This window comes from Aotus nancymaae, unplaced genomic scaffold (genome assembly GCF_030222135.1).
Source record: "Aotus nancymaae isolate 86718 unplaced genomic scaffold, 86718_ANA_hifiasm-v0.15.2.pri h1tg000059l, whole genome shotgun sequence".
Lineage (NCBI taxonomy): Eukaryota > Metazoa > Chordata > Mammalia > Primates > Aotidae > Aotus > Aotus nancymaae.
This window is the reverse complement of record NW_026988473.1, coordinates 24,811,523-24,835,676: the sequence shown is the minus strand read 5'-3', so window position 1 is coordinate 24,835,676 and position 24,154 is coordinate 24,811,523. Positions and strand designations below refer to the sequence as shown.

The 24,154-nt window shown below is 38.1% G+C and overlaps 1 protein-coding gene across 3 annotated transcripts; it reads right to left on the bottom strand.

Annotated features, from left to right (window-relative positions):
- Window positions 1–2,289: 2,289 nt before the first annotated feature.
- TRAF6 (TNF receptor associated factor 6) lies at window positions 2,290–24,100 on the bottom strand. Of its 3 annotated transcripts, none has more exons than XM_012452359.2 (8): window positions 23,898–24,100; window positions 16,041–16,266; window positions 15,279–15,596; window positions 11,932–12,082; window positions 10,834–10,992; window positions 9,318–9,389; window positions 6,883–6,960; window positions 2,290–4,974 (listed from the first exon to the last, which is right to left on the bottom strand). In XM_012452359.2, exons 2-8 carry the CDS (start codon window positions 16,058–16,060, stop codon window positions 4,159–4,161), a joined length of 1,614 nt encoding a protein of 537 aa, XP_012307782.1. In that variant the 5' UTR covers window positions 16,061–16,266; window positions 23,898–24,100; the 3' UTR covers window positions 2,290–4,158. The 3 variants fall into 3 exon arrangements, with proteins under 3 accessions (XP_012307782.1, XP_012307783.1, XP_064221093.1); XM_012452360.2 differs by having other exon boundaries at window positions 16,195–16,266; XM_064365023.1 differs by lacking the exon at window positions 23,898–24,100 and having other exon boundaries at window positions 16,041–20,245.
- Window positions 24,101–24,154: the final 54 nt, after the last annotated feature.

Below are 24,154 nucleotides of genomic sequence, written 5' to 3'. Positions count from 1 at the left end.
TCATTTTCACATATTTGAGCGTATGCAATGCGCCAGGCACTGTGGTAAGAGGGGATTCAGCAGCAACCAGAACACATCCCCATTCCACATTGAGTTTACCTTCTCCTGAAGGCTTGCGTAGAAGAGAACTATGGTCACTGCTGCTTGGGCAATTATCCGAGTGGGACAGCACCTACCTTCAGGGCTGCAAACATCAAGAGCAGAGGTGCACGTCCCTCCTTCCCCATCTTAAAGGCAGGGTTAGGGTCCTGCTGAGAAAACACTCTGAGAGAGGAAAAGCAGCACATCTCTTATTTCCTAAAATGTTTTTCCCACCTAGAATTATTTTTCAGAATTTTATAACCCGAATTTCCTGTGGGAGAAAAAGCTTTAAAACATTACAGACACAAGTGACATTTAGTGAAACAACCAGGCATCTCCTTGCAAGTGTGTTTTTGACTGAAAGTGAAGGCTGTAATTGAGTGTCACCATCTGCCAAGATCCATCCAATTTGATTTCATCAGATCATCTTTCTGGATACTGGGAATTTGTAAGTGCCAAGTACACTCTACAGGCACAAGGACAGAAACTGAGAAACTAACTTACAGTCCATGTCAATCTGGGAGTTTAGAAAAAACACACTTCAAAAAAATATAAATATTGTTCATTTCCTTAAGGCATTGCACTGCTTAGGTTCTAAGCAACTAGGCATCACACACACACACACAAAACATCAAATTTTTTTTTGTTTTTTTGAAACAGTGTCTCACTCTGTCGCCCAGGCTGGAGTGCAGGTGTGATCTCGGCTCAATGCAACCTCTGCCTCCTGGGTTCAAGTGATTCCTGTGCCTCAGCCTCCCAAGTAGCTAGAATTACAGGCATGCACCATGACATCTGACTAATTTTTGGTATTTTTAGTAGAGACGGAGATTCACCATTTTGGCCAGGCTGGTCTTGAACTCCTGGCCTCAAGCAATCTGCCAGCCTCAGCCTCCCAAAGTGCTGGGATTACAGGCATGAGCCACCATGCCCAGCCTAATGGTATTTTATGTAAAATAATGAATAGAACTTGATGCAAGTCAAGAACAGGGTTAGTAAATAAAAGCAATTGCTCCTCTGTAAAAATAATGCATTTTAACTGTTCACATAATTCATAAGCACGCTCAAGACTTACTGGTATAAAAACAGTAATAAAGAGTTATACTGTGACCTGTATAATTTTATATGGGTCGCAATTTTTGTGATTAGAGATTGACCAGTATCTCCGTATTAGTCCATCATTAGGATAAAAAACACCTGTCTTCATTCTGTTTCTTTTTTTTTCTACTATTCATCCCCAAAATTAAAACTGAATCATACTGTTGTATACCAATAAAAACAGTGTTTGTCGCCAAAGGATAGTAACAGACTACCAACTTCAAATCAACATTCAGACTTGTTTGCCAATAGCAAAATGTATGACTTGCAGCAAGTTTCATCCAACGTTGGGTTGGACATCTCTGCAAAGAGAGGAAACAATTTTTTTTTTTAATTTTAGCAATGTTCCAAAAGAGAATATGTTAAAAAGTGGTTAATAACATACAACATAAAGCCCAAAGACTTGTATATCAACTGAGTGAAACTAGCTTAAGAATAGAGTAAAAGATTGAGAAAACATAAAGAAGAAACCAACTTTCCAGGTTAAGGTTTAGTTCTGAGTTGAAGTCAAAAGTTTTCTATTTGGAACGACAGCTTGACTATTCTATGTTGTAGTCACGATGAATGACCAGCATAAAGTAACTAGCTGGTCTATGACAAAATGCCAAATGCTGGGGGTTGAAATTGCTTATTTTACTTAAGATGTGACCCAGCTGATAGACACTAAATTAGAGGAAAGTATAAGTGTCAGCAAAGAGTAAGTTTAAAGACATTTTCTACTGGCAAGATACTTAGTATTGTCAATGTTCTGCTGGTTGGAACTTAAATTGAGTCAGAATGTTATGGCTTGAGGGAGCTGTAGAAACATCTAATCCAACTAATTTTACACATGGGAAGCCTGAAGCTAAAAATTAGGCAAAACAACTTTTTTTTTTTTAAGACTCTTGAGTTAGTAGAAAAAATTTTATCAGCAAGGCAGGAAATGACTCCTCTTTGTACCTAATGCACAGCCAATGCTTTTAATAGAAATCTGGCCAGGAAGCTTTTAAATATCATTTCCTTTTTTGAGGTGGGGATGTGGAGGTTTAATGTTTTGTGGCGACATTTAATTTTTTTTCTCTGATAAAAGTACACATTTATTGTAGAAAATATAAGCAAGCACAAAGAGGAAAATAAGCCATCAAAAAGTTTAGTGTATTTCCTTCAGGCTTTTTCTAAGCAAATACAAAAATAACAACTGATTACATTTTAAATGGAACTTAACAATTATTTATTCATTGTAAAACAATCACAGGAATAGGAGCAGCGCAGGTTTCCCTACCTAGAGGGTGGCATGCAGTGATTCTGAGGAGCTGGTTGGAAGGCAAGGCTGAAGGACACAAACTGCCAGGAAATAATGTGGTAACTACCCATGAGCTTGTGGTACTAATGGTGGCACAGGGAACAAGGTCTCTGCTCGACTTTTATTTTCACTCCGTAACAAACACACCAGATCGCTTCAAGGTGGGTGGGGAGGGAGAGTAGAGAAAAAAGCAAAGGGAAAGTTCAAAGTGACACTGGCTGGGGCTGAAAACCACACTCATCTGCAGATGAGGTCCTTGGCTTTCTCTTGAAATTAAGGCTGATCTTGAACCCTGGTTGGGGACGCTGATTTGGGTTCTCTGGGGATACAATGTCATCTCTCACTACCAGACAACTTTAAATACGGGATGTATCTTTAGATCCTTTATAAGCCTATACTAGTTGTAGGCTTCCCTAAGAACTAGATTCCATGATTTTTTGTATCTGTATATAGACCTTTAACAAATACATGATGGCACACCAAAAAATCATCTTTCCCTATTAGGAACATTTGGCTACTTTGAAAACATTCCACAGGATCCTTCTCAGAACCTGCAGTTGTTAGGCTAAAGCAAATTACTCAAGCTAAGTTGTGATATAACCACTGTGACTTCTAATCTTAGTTTGGTGACCTCTTAGATATCGCCAATCATCTCCCAAGTTTTAAAAAATTCTGAGTTTAGGAAATTAATTTTGTTCCATTTAACTGAACTAAACAAGAGGGTATTCAAAAGAGCTGAAGACTTCTGGCTCAAATAGTTTGTCACCACCAATGAGATGCCAAATGGCCTGACTACTTGAGTCACTTTTAATTTTTATGTTGGTGATTCTATGTGTGCATCTCCTTGTCTTGTAAGCATCAGACAGCTGAAGACATATGCAGAGCTGTGAAATTCACTCTGCACTGAACAGACAAAAAGGTTCCCTAGCATAACACTGAGCGGCTAGTATCCACATGGTTCTCAGTATTATAAACTCAGGGAAGACACTACTTCACAGCCTCAAGAAAATATGTAAGCAAGGCAGAATGAACACTCAAACAAGTATTATTCAACAGGTATGTTTACACTAAATAAGTAAGGTTATATTTAGGGTTTAAACTCATCCCTGAATATCCTTAGTAACAACGTGGAGGAAAAACTGCGGTGAATGAGAACTTAAGTTTTCCAAGGATTATGGTTCAAATCCTCTGAAATCTATAACAGGTTAAAAAAATGAGAACTCAACTTTCTAGAGCAATAACTCTTCTTGAGGGCACCAGCACAAGGCGGTAGTGATTCTCACATTTAATATATTACATATAATACTATAAAAATAGATTGAAGTTTTAAGGAAAGTCCATTATTATTAAAAGTTTAGTACTCTGAGTCTGGGGTTTCTGACAATAAAACATACCAGAACAAAAACCCAAGAAAGTACAAGAGAGAGGTATACTAATTGGCAAAATAGCTGCTGCAACATGCCACAGGCACGTCAGGCCTAACATTTCTGAAAAAGCATGGAACGTGTGGACTCCCGTGAAAAAAACTGTCTCAGATCATTTGTAACAGAAAGAAATAGTAAGTGACATCTCTAACAACGCTCACTAGTAGATACTATGTCTTTCCCGCTGCTTTTTTGTTTGTTTGCATGTTACTGAGAACAGGGCAAGGAAAGGCACTGTTTTCTCCAGGTAGTTGTTTTTGAACAAGTGAGGGCATGCTATACTCCTGTATCAGTACTTCGTGGCTGAAAACCCTCCCTCCGAAGGCTACCCATGTCAAAGCGGGTGGAGACCTCACAGCGCACTAATAATGTGTCATCCTTAATGAAAGTTCTTTGTCTTAGGGCTTCCAGATGCATAAAAGTTACATAGCCAAAACCTTTTGGGTTCCGTGGGATTGTGGGTCGCTGGAAAGCAAGCAGCTCTGGTTTGGCATCCATTATCTCTTCATGGTTTTGTCTTACAGGTGCTTCAGACTGATCAAGAATTGTAAGACGTATTGTACCCTGGAAGGGCCAAGGGAGGTGGCTGTCATACTCTCCTTGCATTGTGTGGACAAAAAGGGAAATATAGTTTGCACAGCGCTGAGCAGTTGGTAACTGAAGGTGCAAGCGCATGCACAGTTTATACCCGGGTTTGCCTGTGTAGAATCCAGGGCTGTGAATCACAACAGGTTTCTCCTCTTCTTGACATTTCAGATGCATTCCAAAGTTGCCAATCTTCCAAATGTAAATTCCATTGCACTGCTGTGCTTCAATTTCAGCAACTTTGTCCTCAAGGGTTCTAATGGTTCGCCTGAGTTCATTTACATACATACCCTGAGTTTCCATTTTAGCAGTCAGCTCCCGGATTTGATGGTCTTGTCTTACAAGGCGACCCTCTAACTGGTGAATAGTTTCCTGGAAATTCCAGACCTCAGGGGTGGGAGGAGCGGGAGTTAAAGTAAGGCTCAAACTATGAACAGCCTGGGCCAACATTCTCATGTGTGACTGGGTGTTCTCCTGTAGGTGGCGTGCCAAGTGATTCCTCTGCATCTAAGAATCAAGCACAAGCCTTAGGTTGGGAATAAGTAACAGTGAGAACTAGGAAAAGGACCTGGCCAGGTCATATAAGAAGTTTTCAAACAGTCACACCACTTCCCTCAATTCTCTACAATTTTCCTTTGCCTTCAACAGATTCTTGAGCCAATGAAACAACTCTGCCTCTTGGTTCAGTGAAAAATAGGCTATCTGATGACTACTCTCCCAGCTTTCACGCACGTAAATCTCCCTCCCACCTACAAAAATGTCAGTATTTACACCTATCCTTCTTTTCTGACTCAGAGATGCCTGTCTTCTCCAAGATTAATATTCTACCTGTGTTCTAAATGGCATGTGACCTGTTGCCAACACCCCAGAAATTTTACTCAGTGATTTTTCCTCATCTTCAAACATCTCTTCCTCTAACACTTTCCTTTAGAATAAAAAAATCTTTCCCATTAAAAAAGGACACACCTCTCTAAAGATCTTTTGTCTCTAGTTAATATTAATACCATTTTCTCCTTTTTAAAAAAAGTCAAGAATATAGTCTAACTGTATTGTCTACAATTCCCAATATACAAGTGTATTGCAAATTGGAATTTTTCCTGTCACCATGCTATTCTATGGTCATTAAGAATATCCTACTCTACAAAAAACATTCATACTACAACAATTTTTATTATAAAAGGTCATATAATCTTAAAAAAAACTAAAAAATATAATGATCAGAGTATGCTATCTATTATCTCACCTAACTATAAAATTAACATTTTATAATTTCTTTGAAGTCTTTTTCTCTAAGCACAAAAATACAGAACATTTCTACAAAATATAACCATACCATTTTTCTGATTTTTCAAATTATTAAATGTATATTTATTATATATAAGTCAGGGAAAAAAAGTATAATGGAAAAGCAAAACTGTAACTGCACTCTCCAAAAAGAAAGACATATCATAAACAATGATCCATCTTAGACATTTGACAATACTGATCATGAGTCTTGAAACTAACTTTGGAGACCATGATACTACTTTCTCTTTGCCTGGTTCATCTGTTTCTTATACTGTTTGTTCACGGCTCTTTTCCTTGGTGTACTTCTCTCTCCTATACATACTCTATATGATCTCAATGACACCTTCCATTATCACCACAAATCGCTTCCCCAAAGCAATACTCCGAGTCCTGATTTCTCTATGGAGCTTAAGACTGCACATAACGCATGCCAGTCATCTCCACCTGTTCCCTAGCTGGGTGAAGTCATATCTGCAACTCAATTCATTAAAACAGACTTTCTTAAACCTCTACCTCCAATCAGTTCTTCCTGTGTTCACTCTTTTTGGTGAATGGCCCATCCATCTACCCAGTGACCAAGGCCAGAAACCAAGTCATTCTAGCTAGATGCCTCCCTCTCCTTCACTCATCACATTTATTTAGTCACACAGGTAATACATCTTCTCTCCTAAATATGTATTGGCTCCTAGACCTATCTTGACTGTCATCGCTACAATTCAAGCTGTCTTCACTTAGGTATACCAACAGCTCAGCTTCTGCTACCCCTACCTCCACCTCAAATAATCTACATTGCTACTGGGTTGAACTAGCACAACACAAACTACCTGTAGTTCCTCAAATCACCACATTCACTCTTTCTCACTGGTCTTCTCTCCCTTGTCTTCTTGGAAAACTATTTCACCTGTAAAAATTCAGCCCAAAGCATCATGTGTTGTCAAGTCTGTCTGAATGCTTTAGGCATTGCTAAGTATGCCTTTGCTTCTGCTCATAGCATCCATAATAACTCTATTATATAACTTATTACAATGCTTTATAAGCACATTTACATTCTTGTTGTTTTCTCCACATGATGTAACTGAATATTTTTTTACTTATATTCAAGAATTAAAAGAAAAAAAAAACCCTTACCTTTTCATGGCAACCAAAAGTACTGAATGTGCATGGAATTGGGGCTGTAGGGCAGTCTAGATCATAATGATTAGGCATCTGAAATCCAAAACAAAGGCTGAAAAATCTCTTCCTTGCATATCATGTTCTAGTTTGATGTGATCACATTAAACTGTATTGTCAATGGCTGCTTTTGCTGGCAGTGGAATAGGTATAGCATAAACTGTGTCACTCACAAAGATTAAAACAATGTTTACTTCCAAAAGTTATAGAGAAAGGAAATATCAACATCTCATAATATCCTCCCCTCCAATTATTCAAAATTCATCTCAAGAAATTGAATTTGATCCTCTTGCTAGGAACTAGGCACCCTCTAGTGGCACATTACAGAAAAAACACCTGACAATAGCTACAACAGCAAACTCAATCAAGACTCCCACTACTTAGGTCTAGGCCATGTAACAGGAACCAGTCAACTGCATGCACTGAAGCCACTGACTACATTCATACTTTCCTCATGATCACCTTTCAAAATTCATCTTAACTTTTGTTAATCGGGGCATATTTTAGTTACACTGGGGAGACTCAGATATTAGAAGGTAATTTAAAAACATTAATAAAAGCTCTAAAGAAAGTCTTGGTCCTTGATTTTGGGAGACACATTCTCTAAGGTAAGATCCATTACATGAAGTCATATTTTTTAAAAGTGGTGCCAAGTTCCCTTTAGAAATTTAATTTGGCTATAGTTGGAGATATTTCAAACAGAAAGTACCTGAGAGACCATTTATTATAATTCAATCCTTCATTTCTCAAGAGGGAACCGTGTAGAACAGGGGTCAATAAAATTTTTTGTAAAGGATCAGATAGTAAATATGGGCTGTACTGCCTCTGTCCCAAGTACCTAACTCTACTATTGACATACAAAAGTAGCCATACACAAGACATACACACATGACCATGGCTTTCAATAAAACTTTATTTACAAAAACAGGCAGCAAGACAGATCTAGCTGGCAGGCCAGTTTGCTAATCCCTGATCTATTTAGAATGTCAACTTGCTAAAGACGAGAGGGCACAGTTAAACCACAGTTAATACAGTTTAAACCTAGGATTAAAACCTAGGTTTTCTGACTCTTAGCCTAGGGTTTTTTCCTACATTGTTTTTCTTTTACTGGGTTTTAGTTTGCTGCATCGTTTCCTTTCACTATTAAAAGAGAACAAAAAGGAAAACGAGTTAGGACTTTATAAGCAAAAGAAGTTTAACACCCTCAAATTAAGGTTTTGTTGAAAAAAATTAAGAGACTGTTAACAAACCAATGGAAAAGTTTTAAGGTTAACAAACTTGTCCAGTGACAGGTTTTGCTTGCTGCTTCTCAGTAAGGTATATCGATAACGATCTCTCGGTTTACAGATTTCATGGGTATATAAATAGTTAATAGTTAATATTCATATTTTGTAGGCAAACTCCCCAAATGTCAGAAGATAGCAATCAGATGGAATTTTCCTTTCTCTACTAATAGTCAAAACATACAATCTTCAGGCTGGGCTTGGTGGCTTACATCTATAATTCCAGCACTGTGGGAACACTGCTTGAGCTCAGGAGTTTGAGACTAGTCTGGACAATATAACAAGACCCTGTCTCTACAAAAAATCTGAAACAATAAAAAATTAGCCAGGCATGGTAGTGCATGCCTGCAGTCCCAGCTCCTTGGAAGGCTGAGGTAGGAGGATCACCTGAGCCAGGAATTTGAGGCTGCAGTGATCCATGACTGTGTCACTGCACTCCATTTTGGGCAAGAGTGAGACTTGATTTCAAAAAACAAAAAACAAAAAAAAACAAAAAACGAAAAAAAACCCACCATATAATTTTCTATTTTAATTACTACTTCTAATGATGCCCGATCAGTGGCCTACAGGGCAACTCAACAGAAGGGCTACAGGTCCTGAAAATCTGGAAACTTCCCTGTATGCCTCTAGGATTACAGCTACAAAAATATTCTCCTACTGAACAGAATTACTTTCCTCTGTATCACTGTTCCCTCTTATTCTTTTAGCCAGTCTCTGGACACTTAAGATACTCATTTCACAGTGTGTAAATATCAATATTTTAGCTTTTTCTTTTTTTAAATGGGGACCCTTACTTTCAATTATTTTTATCTTAAAATAGGTTTTGTTGGGAATTTTTATGAATATACAAAAGCACGGGTATTATGTTAATGACTTAGGAATTTTAAGTACTTAAAAAGGGCTGGATGTTTTGTTCTTCCTGAAAATATTTATTACTTAATTTATATAAAAAATTTTCCACAGCTAATACTTCTTCAATCTGTATTTCTTTGACTTATTGATTTAAATTTTCAATTAAAAAATCTAACTCACTTCCTTCATTTTTCTATTTCTCTAACTCACTCACTTCTTTAAACTATTTACAAAGAAATTTATGAAAACGAATAATACCTGTTCTCTGATGAGTACCGTATTGCAGTATTCACAGACGACATTTGCCAAAGGACAGTTCTGGTCATGGATCTAAATTTTATTAGAGAAATATAAGAAAAGCATGAGAATATCTGCAAAAGTAAAAACAACTAATTTCAATAAAGAGTAATTTTTCACTATAAACAAACAAGGACATCAATTTGTATAAAGTGAAAGTGAGAGTAATATATAAAGGATATTTTCTTTCTCTTTCCCAGTGTAGTAATGAGATTCATTCACCCTTCCAGCTCTTTGAAAGACCATGGTAGTATACAAAAAGAATTTTTCAAATCCCTTCCTTTTATCATGAGGCAATGCATATGTAACTACTTTGGACATCATCTGCCCAAGCTATAATTCTCCAAAGGTAATCTTCTTCCAAAAATTTTCAGCAGCAGCATGATGATTTAGTTAAAATTTCTTGTTAGTAGGGTTAAAGAACAAATGTTTTATTAGGGCAGGAAAGTTTGGTGCTCAGGTTCTCGTATGCCCCAGAAGGGTGAACCTTATTTTCTAGAATATAATAACTTTAGTTGATGTGCTAAGAAATAATTAGCCTTCCAGGTTAAGTCAATCTAATTCACTAAAGTTTGGAAAGGAGTTGTCATTTTACTCTAATTATGACTCAGACTTCTCTACATTTATACTAAATTAGCTGACCTTTTTGGAGTATTTTATCAATGTAATGGATATAATATGCTTAACCTCAAAGTAGGGAAAAACTGCCAACATGAATTTATAAAAACTGTAGTTTAAGGAAGTATCTAAGTAACAGAATAAAAGCACATAAATTATACGTAGGTTATTTTATAAAAGTTTATATAGGATAGGGATCAAGGGCTCAGATTTCAGTGTTAGCTTTTTCATTGGCAATATTAATACAAGTATACTTAATCTATCTCAGTTTCTGAATATAAAAAACTGTCCTATAATCATGACACTGTTAGACACCATCAAGTTTCTTTTTAAAAGATAAACTTTAAAATTTAAATATAACATACATAATGAGAACTGTAAACACATTATATATATATACAGCATGATGAAGTATCATCAAGGAAACATTTTGTGAGTTTGATTTATTCTTCATAATAGTTATGACAACCCATTCCCTCTTTCAAAATAATTCTGTGTAAATCTTATGTAGTAATTGTTCTACTTGTTTGTCTCCAATCCAAAGCTGGTCATTAATTTAATCACAAAGAAAAGTTGATTGGTATATGCCTTTCCTAGAAGTTCTGTTATTTGCATCTACAGTAGTGTAACTAGTATAAATGATGTTTTTTAAGAAAGACATGCAAATACAAATTCTACACTTAATATACTAAAATGGCTTAGTATGAACTTTTTCTTAAAAATCATTTTTCCCAAAATTGATAATGCAGAGTCAGAGTTAAGAGTCACATCCTTATCTACTGCTAACGCCCTCAAATACACACACATTTAAGAATGATGTTTTAAGATGTAAAATCAACAAATCCAAGTTACAACATGCCTCTTTATCTTCAAATGCCATTGATGCAGCACAGTTTACACAAGAAACCTGTCTCCTTGGACAATCCTTCAGAATGTGAATATTAATTTGGCATTTTTGGAAAGGACGCTGGCATTGGGGACAATCCATAAGAGCAAACTCACAATGTACTTGATGATCCTATAATAAGAAAATCATAATAGATTAGTATAAGCCAACTCTGAAGTCTTCTAAATATAATCTCTCCTAATAATATACTGCTCTCTTTCAGCAGGCTACTGAACCTTTCTTTAAGTAGGCTACTCTACTTTGTCAAGCGCACACCACAGAACCATTCATAATATGAATGTCTTTAGTGAATTTTTTCAAATAATGGCTGTGGATTGCAAATTTATACAAAAAATGTGAATTCTCAAGTTCATATATCCGATTAGGGAAGAGAGTTGGTAAGAAGTCATATTTCCTATTTACCAATTTATTACTGTGTCAAAAAGGCCATTCTCTTTTAGGAAGAGCTAATAAGTAAAAGGAGCAAGTAGCATATCTGTCTTAACCATTTAATTTCAAATGTAACATTAATAATAATTTCTGGTAAAAATCACCAAACTAATGATTTCTTTAGTTTAAAAGCAAATTACTGAATAATCTGATTGTTTCAGTTAATCTCAGTCTATAGGAGTATTCCATTTAGGTCATAATAAAATGCACAATTTAGAAAAAGAGAGAGAAAAAAGTATAATGAGGATTCTGAGATGATTACTTGGGACTTACTGCTTATTCCAAAATGACAAAAATGAAGTTATAAGATTAAAATGTGACACTTGTATTTAAAATGCTCTTCAGGTTTACTACAGATAAAGCTCAACAAAAAAGCTTATAAAACAATACTGATTTAAAAAAAATTACTGCTGGGCAAACCAGAGTAGATAAAAGTGTATTTCTGGTTTCTGCCTATGTTTATATTCAATAAATAAACGGTTGGCATTAATTCAGCAAGAATTTATTAACCAATCATCATATGCTAGGTACTGGCAATACACAGATAGATAGAGCAAAGTCCCTTTTCTGTAGGAACCTCCTTTTATACATGTGTCAACAGCTAGAAAAGAACTTTAATACCTCAAGATGCCTCAGTTCCATCTTGTGCAAACAACCTTCATTTGGACACCTCACCATCAGAGAAAGAATCTCACGTTTTGCAAAATTGTCTGGAAATAGTTGATTTTCCAGCAGTATTTCATTGTCAACTGGACATTTGTGACCTGCATCCCTAACAGAAACAAATAAAACACATACAATTTGTAGATTTAAATATTCACATTAGAAAATCCACACAACTTTAATTCACCATAAATTCTTCATTCATTGTTACATAAGGAAAAAATTTAACACATTACATTTCATGTCACAAAAACAAACTATCTTTTAATGGACAGCTTATGAACTGTTCTTTTATGAAATGAGTACAACTAGGAACATATTGATAACCTATCAAAAGCTAAGAGATTTTTATATGATGGGACAGAGTCCAGCTTTTTTAGAAAAATTAGCTGAATAAGATTATATTCTGAATGGCATAAAATGAAGTGACAGTTACGAATGGGAATTCTGGCAGTCTGGCCTCTGTGCTGTCACACCTATACAATATACTAGAAAGATGAAATATGCTGCTCACAGTACTAATACATGTCTATAATGCAATTGCTCAGCCATAAGTAAAAATTTAACCACCTAGCAATACCCCCATTAGGTCACATTTTAAAGTTTACTCTGAAATAGTCACTATAACACTCCAGCTAATCAGCAACAAAAGTTCTTCTTTATTTGTAGGTCTAGGGTCCAACGTAACAAAGAGTTAAAGGATCTCTATGTCCTGCTTCTCAGTGGTTTATCCTTTCTTATTATGGAAAAAAACTACCCTCAGAAAAAGAAAATGGGATAGTTTTGAGATGCATTTTGATTCCTTAAATGACTATAACCAATGAGAAATTTCAAAGCAGTTCCTTTAAGAGCACTGGAGCTAAGTGGTCATTTTTAAAAAGCTTACAGGGAGATAAGAAAAAAAAAAGCCTCAGACTTCTTTTTGTGGGTTGTATTTCCTTTTCAGACCAGTGGCCCACTACTTTCATGAACATTTTGCTATTAAAAAGCTGCTAAAGATTAGCTACCTTCCTGGGCATGGCTGACACCTAGTAAAAAAAATGTACATTTCTACCTACCGGAAAATCAATGATCCATAACATGGTATCATTTTACCTAAATACAACATAAATAAAAATAATTACACACAGAAAAGAAAAAGTTGAGACTGGACACAGTGTTCATGCTTGTAATCCCAGCACTTTGGAAGGCAAGGTAGATGGATCACTGGAGGTTAGGAGTTTAAGACCAGCCTGGACAACATGGTGAAACCCATCTGTACTAAAAATACAAAAATTAGCCAGGTACAGCAGTGCACACACCTGTAACCCCAGCTATTCGGGAGGCTGAGACAGGAGAGTCAGGTGAATCCGGGAAGAGGAGGTTGCAGTGAGCCGAGATTGTGCCCTTGCACTCCAGCCTGAGCATCAGAGTAAGACTGTCTCCAAAAAAAGTTGAGCCTTTAATTCTGCTCTCATGTATAGAGTGGTTTCAACCAGCGACAATTTTGACCCCCAGGGAACATTGTGGGACTCTTAAGCACAGGAAAGGAGGATACTAACAGCATCCAGTGAGCAGAGGCCAGGGATACTGCTAAAGATCCTACAGCACACAGGACATTCTTCCATGACAAATAATTATCCAGCCCAAAATATCAATAATGTCGAGGCTGAGAAAAATCTACCCAAAATAGACCTTGTAAAGTCAGCGATGCATAACACATTTTTCCCCAAAATTCAAAGAGCAGACATTATCTTTTGTGACTTAAATTAAGCCAAGTCCTGAGTATGGATGTAGTTACTCTTAAATTCAAGTTTTATAGAAAAGTTAATGTAAAAGTTGACAGATAAAAACTTAGGAGACTAATCACATTGCCAGGACTGACTTAACCTACTTATGAATGATTTAGTATAACTAAATGGCTACTTATTGAAGAACATAAAATCTGCTCTCCTTCATCCAATTTTTGTCCTTAGTCACCTAAAAATATTCCCATTTACTTTTGAATTATAGTAAAATGTATCTATTTCCATGGAAATTGCAAGTACTTTCATTCAGTTAAAGCAACCATGATTTACTGGTCATCTACTATGGGTCAGGCACCATTTCCAGAACTTGGAAAAAATCAAGAAATAAAACAGATCTAAACCTTTGCTCTCAAGGAACTTATCCAGTGGGGAAAGCAGACAATAAACACATAAATTATCTGGTGGTTTAGAAGGCAGAAAGTGCTAAGGAAAAAAGAAAAGTAGAGTCGGGTGGAGACTGGGAGTGTTGGGCAAGAAGGTGGAAGCACACTGTGGTATAAATAGGGTGGTGAGGGGACCTATGAGCAGGTGAGATCTGAGACAAACTGGAAGAGTTAAGAAGTTAGCTGTGGCCAGAGTGCTGCAAACAGAATAGCTAAAGCCACTCACCAAGGCAGGAGCGTGTCTGACATGTTCAAGGAAGAGCAAAGAGGAAATGAATGGGTAGAAGGAGAAACAGCACAGTGGAGAGGTCAGAAAATGAATCATGGGCCTATCATACAGGATGTTATAAGGATTTTACTTTTACTCCCAGAAACCGTGCTACAATGGTCTGAGCAGAGATGGTATCTTACTTATTTGACTAGGTTCACTCCGGCTGCTGTATTGAGAAAAGCCTGGAAGAAGGCAAGAACATAAAGCAGGGGGCCTGTTACAGAGCTGGTGGTGATTCACAACAGGTGGGTAGTAGGGGACAAAGTGAGGCAAAGTGAGAAGGGACTGGATTTTGGATATATTATGGCGGTGGAGACTTCAGTTAATACTTTCTTTAAAAATGCTGGTAATTTTACAGGATTTTGGATATATTATGGCGGTGGAGACTTCAGTTAATACTTTCTTTAAAAATGCTGGTAATTTTACAGTTGCCCATACACTTCAGGCAATAGACAGGATTTAACATGCCTAAAAATCACAGTAAGTGATCACTTACATAGTCAGTATTCTTTGTGTGATTGAGATTATCCTTATATAGTAGCATCATAATTTAAGGTACATTAAAAAGATATCATTTTCTTTAAAGCATAGAGTCACTCCCCAGTCTTCATTAGAATTGCTTTTAGTGTAAGTAGCAAATTATTTATTTATCCAAGGGTCAAGAGAGGAGGAGATTCACGTCACTTTTCACACAATAGTAGGAACTGGGATAAGAATCTAATTTTCTCAATTTTCTGTCCACTGTTCTTTTTTCCTAAGTAGCTTTTGTGTAAGACTACTTCTGGGATGTTCCATGTTCTGTGTAATAATGTTCTTTGCATCTGGTTTTGTTATAGGACACCATTCTTTCTTATGCTCACATACCTTATTGATTTTATGATGCAGGCTTTGCAGAACCTATGGCCGCATGGTGTTTGCACTGCTTCTCGTAATGCCATCAAGCAGATGGGGCATTCATACTTGCTTTCCAGGGGTGGATCAAACTCCACATCATATCCCTGGATCTCCTCCATAAAGGAGCTGGAGAGGTTCCCCGTGCTGGCAGTTCCACCCACACTATCATCTTTTGTTGCTGCGCTACAGGAGCTGGCCATGGCCCCACAGCAGTCGCTTTCAGACTGGCTGGATCCACAGCTGTTTTCACAATTTAGGAGACTCATAGTAACTTGATTATCACTTGCTCTGTAGAAATAGCAAGAAAAAATGCCTTAACATATAAGTAACACACACACTCCACACATATATATCATAGCTTATCTATACAAGTCACTTTTTAATTCATGTTTATCAGCTGTATTAATGTTATTTATGGAAAACTTTTTAAAGTGTTTTGAGCTTTTTCATGACTACTATAAGTTATCTGAGTCTCTCCTTCAATAAATATATTATAATTTGTGCAAATCACTTGGAGCACACAAAGAAAGCAGGGTGTCTGCATTAGTTCATGATCTAGTAGAACGACAGAATATAAGGTTAAAAAAGGAGAAGCACCTCAGTTGTAATGCTCTTCTATATCATAATTATCTGTTTACATGTCTGTTTCCTGTGACTGAGCTGAATATTTTAATTTCTGTTTCCTCAGTACTTAGCACAAGATTTTTCGTATAGTAAGGGTTCACTAAGCACCTGCTAAAGAACTTATCCATGTTGTTGAAGTTCCTTCAAGTATCCAGACCTGAAGAGCATAGTATGGCTAGCAGCTCAGTGCTAGGAAAAGTTCACAGGAATCAGGTGATCATGTGCCACTACTAGATATGTGATTTAGTGCAAGTTACTTAACCATTTAGATCTTGGTTTCTTCTTCCAGGTCTAAAACTCTGTAAGGACTTCCAAATGCTCAATGTGGAGATTTCTATTAGGTAGAAAAAACAGAATTGAAAAAGTACATTTTTATGTCCTTCTGCCTTTAGTCAGGTCATGTGACTATGTTTCATTATTAATGACTAGAAAAACAAGTGATATTTTGTTTGCCTACGGAAAACTACTGCTTTCACGAGCAGAGGAGATATCTTCAAATTCTAAACCATCATGGTATATACAAGTGAGAAGCTAATATTTAAAAGCAATTCACAGCCCATGTAACCACATCTGTATTTGAAATAATTACTTTAAAAAAAAAATTCTAGTATGTGCCAGATATCATTCTAGAAACAGAATGTAGGCCTCCAGTCAATATGATAGATAATTATTCTTCTGCTTGTCTTTTATATAAAATTCCTGGCTGCCACTTCACCAAATTGAGGATTAAGACAGTAGTAGTCAATCCTTTTACCACTATAAATACTTTTTATTCTCTTTAAAAATTCTGAGTAGCACTTGATGACCACTTACAATGAGGCACTATTCTGGCTGGAAAGGCAGTGCTAGTAAGTGGTGATGAGCTCAGGTGATGGAACTGAATGATATTAATTTAACTCTTTTCTTCCATTTATGAGCTGGGCAAGTTACATAACCTATCTGTGGTTCAATTTTCTCATCTGTAAAATGGTTCTAACAATAAAATCCACCTGAGTTACTAAGAGGATTAAATGTGTTAATATGTGCAAAGCACTTAGAACAGTGCCAGGCGGTAAGAATGAGTTACTACAACAACTTGACATAGTATTTTATTTAAGTTTTGTTGTCTCCACTTATCAAAGTGGTAACTATGCAGCTTAAAAGGTTAAGTAACTTAACCAAGATTACCCAAATAGTAAGTAATAGAGTTGGGATCAGAACCCAAGTCTACCTGACCTTGGAGCTTTGCACTTTATACTACACTACTTTTATCCATGTTTTGACCAATTTGTCCATGAAGCTGCATTTAAAATGTATTTGCCTTCATTACACTAAAGTGCTGGCCACAGCTACTATTAAACATGGTCTGTCTAGTAATACTACACTGATTTTGACAGAATTCCAAAGAATCTGCAAAGAAACTTGGCATGTGGTTCACTTGTTTAGTTTTTTTTCTTTCTTTCTTTTGAGACAGTCTCACTCTATCACCCAGGCTGGAGTCTAGTTGTACAATCTTGGCTCACTGCAACCCCCGCCTCCCAGGTTCAAGTAATTCTCCCTCCCTCCTCAGTCTCCCCAATAGCTGGAATTACAGGCACCTGTCACCATGTCCAGCTAATTTTTGTATTTAGTAGAGACAGGGTTTTGCCATGTTGGCCAGGCTGGTCTGGAACTCCTCACCTCAAAGGATCCACCTGCCTTGGCCTCCCAAAGCGTTGGGATTATAGAAATGAACCACCACGCCCGGCTGTGGTTTATTTGTTTAGTTCTGACACAGTATTCCTGAAGTTAAAAATAGCTCCCAAAGCCTTGTTATATCTGATGTGGACTCCAAGGGAAGGTTCACACAGATTGAAAGGAAGCAAACAATGGCAAGACAGCAGAAAAAAGCTGAACTAGTCACTACAACTGAGCCATAAAATGGGGTATGGGGTCCCCTCTATGCCTTCCAAACCTGAGGACAAATGATGCTGTTATGCTACACCAGGATATACATCCTTTGTTATTTTTATTCCCACATGCAGACATACTCAGACATTTTGGGTTCAGTTCCAAACCAAAGCAGTAATCCAAATACCATAATAAAGAGAGTAATAAAAATTCTTTTGTTTCCCAGTACATATAAAACGCTATGTTTACACTATAGACTATTAAGAGTGCAACAGCATTATGTCTAAAAAGACAGTGTATATATCTTAACTTAAAAACACCTTATTGCTAAATAATGCTAGTGATCATCTGAGCCCTCAGCGAGCTATAATATTGAGGTAGAGGGTCCTGCCTCAATGTTGATGGCTGTTGACTGATCAGGTTGGTGGTTGCTAATGGTTGGGGTGGCTGTGGCAATTTCTTAAAATAATACAACAATGAAGTTTGCTACACAGATTGACTTCTGCTTTCATGGAGTATTTCTCTGTAGCATGTGATGCTGTTTGATAGCATTTTATCCCAGGAGAACTTCTTTCAAAAATGGTGTTAATCCTCTCAACTTCTGCCACTGCTTTATCAACTAAGTTTGTGGAATATTCTAAATCCTTTGTTGTTATTTCAACAATGTTCACAGCAGCTTCACCAGGAGCTGATTCCATCTCAAGAAACCGCTTTCTTTGCTCATCCATAAGAAGCAACTCCTCATCTGTTCAAGTTTTACCATGAGACTGTAGAAATTCAGTCATATCTTCAGACTCCACTTCTAATTCTAGTTCTCTTGCTATTTCTACCACATCTTCAGTGACTTCTAATGAAGTCCCAAACCTCTCAAAGTCATCCATGAGGGCTTCTTTCAAGTTCAACTTCTTTCAAACTCTGGTTAAGTCTGATAATTTGACCTCCTCCTATGAGTCACAAATGTTCTTAATGGCACCCAGAAAGGTGAATCCTTTCCAGAAAGTTTTCAATTTACTTTGCTCAGCTCCATCAGAGGACTATCTATGGCAGCTATAGCCTTATGAAATGTTATGTCTTAAATAACAAGACTTGGAAGTCTAAATGATTCCTTGATCCATGGGCTACAAAATGAATGCTATATTAGCAGGCATGAAAACAACATTAATCTTCTTGAACATCTTCATCAGAGCTCTTGGATGATCAGATGCATTGTTAATAAGCAGTAATATTTTGAAAGGCATCTCTTTTTCCTGAACAGTTCTTGACAATGGGATTAAAATACTCAGTAAACTACGCTGTAAACAGATATGCTGTCATCCAGGCTTTGTTGTTACTTTCATAAAGCAAAGGCAGAGTAGATTTAGTATAATTATTAAGGGCCCTAGGATTTTCAAAACTGTAAATGAGCACTGGCTTCAAGTCACAGTCACAGGCTGCATTAGCCCCTAACAAGAGAGTCAGCCTATCCTTTAAAGTTTTGAAGCCAGAAATAGACTTGTCTGTAGCTATGAACATCCTAGATGGCATCTTCTTCCAATAAAAGGCTATTTTGTATACATTGAAAATTTGTTGTTTGGTGTAGCCACCTTCATCAATGATCACAGCTAGATCTTCTGGATAATTTGCTGTAGTTTTACATCAACACTTGCTCTTTCACCTTGCAATTTTATGTTACAGAGATAGGTTTCTTTCCTTAAACCTCATGAACCAATCTCTGCTAGCTTCCAACTTTTCTTCTGCAGCTTCCTCACTTCTCTCAAACTCTACAGAATCGAAGAGAATTAGGACCTTGCTCTGGATTAGGTTTTGACTTAAGGAAATGTTGTGGCTAGTGTGATCTTCTATCCAGACCATGACGGCTTTCTCCATATTAGCAACAGGCTGTTTCACTTTCTTATTAGTGACTTCACTTAGTAGCACTTCTAATTTCCTTCAAGAACTTTTCCTTTGCATTCACAACTTGGCTAAATGTTTGGCTTATTTTGGCTTCTGATGTGCCTTCTTCAGTAAGCATATTTATTTCTAGCTTTTGATTTAAAGTGAGAGACGTGGCTCTTCCGTTCACTTGAACACTTAGAGGCCACTGTATTATTAATAATTGGCCTAATTTCAAAATTGTTGTGTCTGATTTCAATATTGTTGTGTCTCAGGGAGGAGGGAGGCCTGAGGAGCGGGATAGTCAGGGGACCAGCTGGTCAGTGGAGCAGTCAGAAAGCTCACATTTAGGGTGTGCTTGACGTACCCTAAAACAACAATTCGAACAGTAACATCAAAGATCACCAATCACAGATCTAACAGATATAATAATAAAGTTTTAAATATTGCAAGAATTACCAAAATGTGACAGACAAATACAAAGTGAGCACATACTGTTGGAGAAAATGGTGTGGAAAGACTTGCACAACACAGGGTTGACAAAAACCTTCAATATGTCAAAAAAAAAAAAAAAAAAAAAAAAACGCCCCTATTTATGGAGTGCAAAAAACAATGCCATAAAATGAGGTATATCTGGGCCGGGCGTGGTGGCTCACGCCTGTAATCCCAGTGCTTCGGGAGGCTGAGGTGGGTGGATCACGTGGTTAGGAGTTTGAAACCAGCCTGGCCAAGAGAGTGGAACACTGTCTGTACTAAAAATACAAAAATTAGCTGGGCATGGTGATATGTACCTGGAGTCCCAGTTACTCAGCAGGCAGAGGCAGAGAACTGCTTGAACCTGGGAGGTGGAAGCTGCAGTGAGTTGTCACCACACTCCAGCCTAGGTGACAGAGAGACTTTATCTCAAAAAAATAAATAAAGGGATATACCTGTACATTTTTGTGACCAATTTACTTCCTTAGGTAAATTTCCTAGAGGCAGAATTGTTGGATCAGAGGGTATGTAACTTCTTAAGCTTTCTGATAGATGATGCTGGTTATCCAAAGATCAAAGACATTCTAATTTCCACTCTCACAATCACGGTATATATGCAATAATCCATTTTCAATACCCTTGACAACATTAGGTATATTTCAGTCTTTAACCATTTATTTTTAAGTAAAATCACTATTGAGAAATTAGTATTTGTTATTTGGTTGTAGGACATATATCCAAGTGCTAGCCAGAAGACAAAGGCAAAAATTATGAAGCTAGGTTTATCTTTTCTTTTCTGCCCAAATGTCCAGTTTAAAGTTTAGTTTATTGAATAGTCAACACTGCCTGCTTCCAGTCCAGTTCAAAAGGCTTGAAGGTCTTTAGGTCTGAAGAGACCTTGTATAGCTAATGTGTTCCTAAGAAAATCTGTCTAATCAGTTACAATTCCTTAAAAGGAACTCCACTGTGGGAATGCAGTGTGACACATAAAAGTCAGCAATGTTCAAAATCTATTACCTTCAACTTTCACATTACTTTCCATGCTTCAAGAAGCAATACAGAAGTTTTCTATTTTCCAAATAAACTTTTTCAGATAGTCACCCTTTAAGTCCATAGTATATAGTTCCAAGTAACTGGACATAAAGGGAAAATTAAGTTAAAAACAGTTCTTGACTGCCATTTAGCATTTCTGTTTCCTCTTTGGCAAATTGAAATATTTTGTCTCCTTAGTTTTAAGGATTGAGATGACTTAAGGAAAAATCACCTTTCTAACTTAATTATAATGAATAACTATTTTAACTAACACTAAGAGAAGAACAAAAAGTGCTTTCTGTCAGTTACAGAAGTGAATAAAAGATGATCTAGCATGCATGCAGAAAATATTGTGCTCTATCAGGATATTTTTTACTTTTTAAACTACTACTGTGTCACAGGAGTTGTCACAAAAGCAGGCCAGAGACAGAACTTGATTTTACATAAAAATGTTTTCATAAAAAAAAAAAAATATATATATATATATATATATATATTTGAGTCAGGGTCCTGCTCTATTGCCCAGGCTGGAGTGCAGTGGCAGGTTCATGGCTCACTGCAGCCTCCACTTCTTGGGCTCAAGTGATCCTTCCATCTCAGTCTCCCAGGTAGCTGGGACTACAGGTGTGTACCACCAAGCCTGGTTAATTTTTGCGTTTTTTGTAGCGACGAGGTTTTGCCATGTTGCCCAGGCTGGCCCCAAACTCCTGGGCTCAAGCAGTCCTCCCACCTCAGCATCCCAAAGTGCTGGGATTTACAGGCATGAGCCGCCATGCCAGGCCTAAAATAAAAATGTCTTACAGCCTCTATTCTACTTACTTATGTGGCTTTCTACAGGAATAAAGGGATGGAACAAAGTTTAAATCGTTCCTTAAATTGTATGTTAAGAGTGTCCTGATTGTAATTCCTTTTTGCAGTTGCAAATCTAGTATGGTAAGCACTGCCTTAATTAAATATTGTGGAATCTAACTATTGTTAACTTATTTAAACTGTAAAATGAGTAGTACTGAAAACAGCTTTGTCAAAAATCATGGTTTAAATTCACAAATTAGCATCTGGGTATACATCATAGTCCAAAGAGAATACTGTAACGTCTTGTGGGAGGGGGAAGTAGGATGCTCTACAAAAAGTTTGTCCTCCAAGACAGATGCTAAGGAGATATGTGCCAAGCTAAACAATCAACAAGTTATGTCTTAAATGAGTCAATTTTAAGTCAACTGAAATTCATACATGAGTAAATATGTAACTTATTAAAGTAAAATCATGTAAAGCAAATATGAGAAATTACTTTTAATTTGCTACTAGCTTTAGAAACAGAAACTATTTATCAATTTCTTAAAATTTATTTCTAAAGTGTGAAGACTTGCAAATGTGCTCCAATGGCCAAGAGATGCTGCAAAATATTCAACTGTTGTGCCTTAACTTTGAATCCAAATTCAAGGGGCATTCCCTTCCTGGGCACTATTTATTCTGCTCCAGGAGGCAAGGATTTGAACTTCTCTCCAAATCTACGTGGCGCAAAGTTTATTAGCATCACATATCCCAGTTTATCACAGAGACCTCACGTTACAATTCTGAAATACTGTTGAGCATGAAGGTTGAAACTCTGATGTGATCCTGTACCCACCACATGCCCGACTCCTTCCTAGAGTCACAAGAGAGGCTACATTGTTCTTAACCATATCTTGAACTTCAAAATCAGAAAAGCCCCCCTCCCTTTCCTAGTAACCAAAGGAGAATGAATGAAATGATAGCGGCCTAGTTCACGAGGCCAACACAGAATTTCTTTACCAGTTTTTCTCCTTTCTATAGGGAATCCATGTAACAAGACTTTCAATAATAGTAATCTGCTCCCGGAGAAACAATCAAATATTATACAGAGAAGCTGCGAATACTTTAGGTGCTTTCTGTTCACATTCAAGACAGTCCTAACTCAGCTGGAGTTCCCCTAAGGCCAAATACTAGGAACAGCTTTATCAACCCAGCGTCTGGAACAATCGCTCGAACTACCAAGTGTAAAGGCGGGGGAGGAAACATTCGTGTCATCTGAGCCTTTTTTTTTTTAAACTTGCTGCCTGAGACTTCTAACGAGTTCAACAGGGAATCCAAAAATAGCTTTCCCATGACAGTGACAGAGGGAGTCGCCGGGAATGTAAAGGATTTTTTTTTTTTTTTTAATGTAAGCAGGTGTTTGCTCCAAGGGACGGAAAACTCTAGGAGGCAATTTCCTTTTCTGGGAAAGGGAAAAAAGGGAGTGAGCGGAGCGAGACTGAGGAAGGCGACGCGGGGTGTTTTAGTGGGTGAAGAGAGCGAGGGGGAAGGGGCCTGGGAAGTAGAAGTGAGGGGACTGGGAACGGTGCCCCGGACCTGTGGGAAGCGAGGGGACAGGGAAGGGTGTTCTCGAGCTGCGGGAAGAGAGGGGCAGGGAACGGAGTCCTCGACCTGCGGGAAGCGAGGGGACAGGGGCGGCGTCCCCGACCGGTGGGAGGCGAGGGGATAGGGGCGGAGTCCCGGACCTGTGGGAGGCGAGGTGACAGGGGCGGCGTCCCCGACTGGTGGGAAGCGAGGGGACAGGGGAGGCGTTCCGGACCGGTGGAAAGCGAGGGGACAGGGACTGCGTCCCCGACCCGCCGAGAGCGAAGGGGCGGGGGGAGACGTCCCTGACGGGTGGGACGCGAGGCCGCGGCCGCCGGGAGGAGGCGCCTGAAGGAGACTCACCACTCAAGTGCGCGGGGTGGCCGAACCAGGCGGGCAGGGCTCTCTCCAGCCGCAGGACTCTGCTCAGCCAAGACGCTGGTAGAGGACGGACACAGACACTGCGCTCCGAGACGAGACTGCTCCGACGTCAAACTGGGTGCAAAGGGCGACGTCGCCACCTTCGCGGGCCGCCCGCAGGCCGAAACCCTGCGGACACCACTGCTTCCGCCTTCTCTGGCGGCTGCGGGGAGCGAGGGGCGGGGAGCGCGCGGAGAGGA

Coding starts and splice junctions, on each gene's coding strand:
- TRAF6 (XM_012452359.2), bottom strand. CDS start 16,060: ATGGATAAGTTCTTTAGCAG. Junction 15,597..16,040: donor ATGGATAAGTTCTTTAGCAG/GTGCTTAGTGAA, acceptor CTATTTCTACAG/AGCAAGTGATAATCAAGTTA. Junction 10,993..11,931: donor TGGAACTGAGGCATCTTGAG/GTATTAAAGTTC, acceptor TTCTTATTATAG/GATCATCAAGTACATTGTGA.